This window comes from Sinocyclocheilus grahami, unplaced genomic scaffold (genome assembly GCF_001515645.1).
Source record: "Sinocyclocheilus grahami isolate Dianchi unplaced genomic scaffold, SAMN03320097.WGS_v1.1 scaffold354.1, whole genome shotgun sequence".
Taxonomy (NCBI): Eukaryota; Metazoa; Chordata; class Actinopteri; order Cypriniformes; family Cyprinidae; genus Sinocyclocheilus; species Sinocyclocheilus grahami.
The window spans coordinates 760,354-763,651 of record NW_015505533.1 but is presented as its reverse complement, the minus strand read 5'-3'; the positions used below and the strand labels follow the sequence as shown (position 1 = coordinate 763,651).

Sequence of the window (3,298 nt, the reverse complement as noted above, 5' to 3'; positions counted from 1 at the left end):
CACACTCACACACACACACACACACACACACACACACACAAAAGACTGCTGCTAAACACTGGTGAAGGATTCACTGTGTTGTTTGACTTTAAGTCAGCAGCACAGTCCTTAGGATTGTGTAATGTGAACCGTTTTACTACCACACGGAGTCTACAGTACAGTGATGAACTAGCACCTGCTGATCTGTTTGAAGAGAGCGGGTTGATGTGTGAATCAGTGTCAGTCCTGCACGAGGGGGATGCCAGTGTCATGTAGTGCTGTTGTTCTTCTCTCGGCAGCACCACTCCTTCTAAACAGGGCCGTGGAAAAGCCTCGTTCTCACGCTCTGCCTGTCAGGAGGACAGCAGCGAGGAAACGTCCGGCACGGAGAACGACTCCTACTCCATGGGAGGATCCCGAGGAGTGTCTCACTGTGAGTGCTGCAGACGCACGCTTCAGACCGGCCCGCATGCGTTCTGTCTGTGGCCTGACCCGTGTGTGTGTGTGTGTGTTTGCAGTGGTTCGGGGCCGGAGCCGCTCTGGATGCTGGATGGGTTCAGATGACTACAGCTCTCTGGACGCTCTGGATCTGGTGTGGGCCAAGTGCAGAGGATACCCATCATACCCCGCTCTGGTGAGTGTCACACTGCATGCTCGTGTCCATGAAAGTTGCACCTAAAGCGGGCTGTAAGGCAAGCGCTGCAATGTCTGGGTCATGTTTCGTCTCAAAAAGAAGTGTAGCAGCAGACATTTTGAAGAATAAAAGAAATAAAAGTAGTTTGAGAGCGTTGGACTCGGAAACACATTTTGAGTTTCAATCACTATATGAAATGGAAAGCCTCTGTTTGTGCTCCAGGCCAAGGTTATTTTTGTGAAAACGATTGATCATAGCTGTCAGCTCAGTGATTGATCGATTTGGTTAACCCTTAACAGAACACCTGACCCGTCATCTGACAGCAGCACTGATTTAATTCTGTACCCGACCCGTGTGACATGGAGACCGCAACCTGAACCGCGCACACATTAAATCTAGACTGCTGCATCAGGTAGACAAAGTTGTTTATTTTCTCGTGTAACACAAGCAATCAAACCGAAATAGGCATTCTAAGTTGTGCTTTGAAGAAAAGCATCGCAACAGGAAAAAAGAGAAGAAAGCGCATCCTTACTGTAATCAATAAAATGTTTTGCCCACATCTTGTGAGCAATCTGCCAGACTGTTTTGAACAAATGTGCATAAACTACACGCTTAATACATAATTCTTCATAAATGAAAAGAACAAATTTAAATATTAATTTACTGTTAAATGCCATTGTCTCTCCTTAAACTCTGCAGTGTAGATGTGGCCGTTGGTCCTTTAGAGAAGCTTTAAAAAAAAAGAAAACGTATGATGTAGGCTACAGAAAGCAGCGAGCACTCCCTGAGCGGTCATTCACTATAATGTGCAACGCTGCAAATCGAATGTTGAGGCTCCGCCATTATTATTGAATTTCATTAGTCCCAGTTATGATTTATGCACGTTTGTTCGCAGGAGAGTGAGCAAGACACAACAGTTACAGTATTGTGATTATCGTTAAATATGATAAAAGACATCTAGTATGAAGAAATTGCATTTATTTTCAAATTAAATATCACAAAGCACCATTAGTATTTGATGGGTTTTTTTCTTTTTTTTTCAAAAAACGAATTTTGATAGAGCACAATAAATGTTTTTCCGTTGGCATTTGTATTCAAGAGTAATATGTTACTGTGATGTTATAAGTATACCTTCTGAGTTGACAGTAGAGCAGCAGTGAAGGGATTGATGTGCAGGCACTCAAAGCACTTTTTTCAGTGGAACAATAAATAACCCAAAATAATAAAAGGGACCTAGCTGCAGCACTTGACCTGTAATCAGTCAGACATGTTGAGTTCCTGTGACTGAAGGTGCTGTGTGTGTCCAGCAGGGGCCGCCTCAGTCCTCTCTTCTCATTTAGAGACGTGTGATATCTTCCCACAGATCATTGATCCCAAGATGCCACGGGAGGGTGTGTTCCACCGGGGCGTCCCGATTCCTGTCCCGCCGATAGAGGTGCTGAAGCTGGGAGAGCAGATGACGCAGGAGGCGCGCGAGCATCTCTTCCTCGTGCTCTTCTTCGACAACAAGAGGACCTGGTTAGTCACACGCTCATGCTCTTTACACTTGCCGTAACTATGTACACAAACACACACAAATGCGTAGGTGTCTTTGCTTAGAGCTGTGTGTCTGTCAAAAGTGGTTACACTTTTAAGAGAAACCTTAACTAGACTACCTTTCAAAGGTTTGTGCTCAGTTAGATTTTTTGAAAGAAATTCATACTTCTATTGATCGAGGACATATTAAATTGATCAAAAGTGCCAGTGAGGACATATAACGTGACAAATGATTTCTATTTCAAATAAACACTGTTCTTTTGAACTTTCTGTTCATCTGTGAATCCTGAAAAATAAAATGTGTCACGGTTTCCACAAAAATATTGTTCAGCACAGCTGTTTTCAGCATTGATGATAATCAGAAATGTTTCTTGAGCAGCAAATCAGCATTTTAGAATGATTTCTGAAGATCATGTGACTCTGAAGACTGGAGTAATGGTAACATTTCACTATTATTTTATGCAGTCTCGGTGTGATCAAAACTAACATTATAAAAATCTTACAGAGCACAAACCTATAAAAATATGCTCAGGTTATTTTTTTTTATTGATGCCTTGAGTTCCGTAAGTCAGGTGAGTTGAGAGGAGACTGTTTTGCAGTATTTTTATTAGAAAGTATATGTTGTTCCTGTGGAAACTGAAATGTGAAAAGGCTGATTTTCTTTCTCGTGTTTTGATGTCGCTGCTGTGATGCGAGGAATCTTCCACAGTTACAGTCGTAGAAACTTCTGTTAGTAATTCTTCCACCGAGGTGACAGATTTCTTTCAGCATGCGGTTTATGCCTTTGATCTCTGAATCTTAACTCTTACATTGTCATTCAAAAACCTAGAAATGCATCACTCTCTCATATTTCAACTAAGCACATTTTGCTGTAATTGCTGTACCGTAATGCCCAAACTCTCATTCTCATTACTGTAGAGTGTCTTAAAGCTCTAGTTTTGAGGTGGGTTTTGGTAATTTTCCAGCATTTCAGTGGTGATTATTCTTAATGTTCACACAATCATCACTGTAGGTCAGGGGTTTTCCTGAATCAGCATGATAAATGTAGGCATAGTTAATGTGCGTAATATTCATTACAATCTCACAGCGCAAAACATCGTAATGATCTTTGTCATTACAAGAGGCTCTGTAATGCTAGTTGATGTTGAT

At 41.8% G+C, this 3,298-nt stretch overlaps 1 protein-coding gene across 2 annotated transcripts in view; it reads left to right on the top strand.

Moving 5' to 3' along the window:
- Positions 1-2,326, top strand: part of LOC107548749 (bromodomain and PHD finger containing, 1) — a 55,999-nt gene extending 53,673 nt beyond the window's left edge. For both annotated transcript variants that reach the window (XM_016229557.1, XM_016229556.1), the window contains exons 13-15: positions 279-412; positions 498-613; positions 1,977-2,326. In XM_016229557.1, coding sequence (XP_016085043.1) covers positions 279-412; positions 498-613; positions 1,977-2,168 — 442 coding nt within the window. In that variant the 3' untranslated portion in view covers positions 2,169-2,326. The remainder of the gene's footprint in view (positions 1-278; positions 413-497; positions 614-1,976) is intronic.
- Positions 2,327-3,298: the final 972 nt, after the last annotated feature.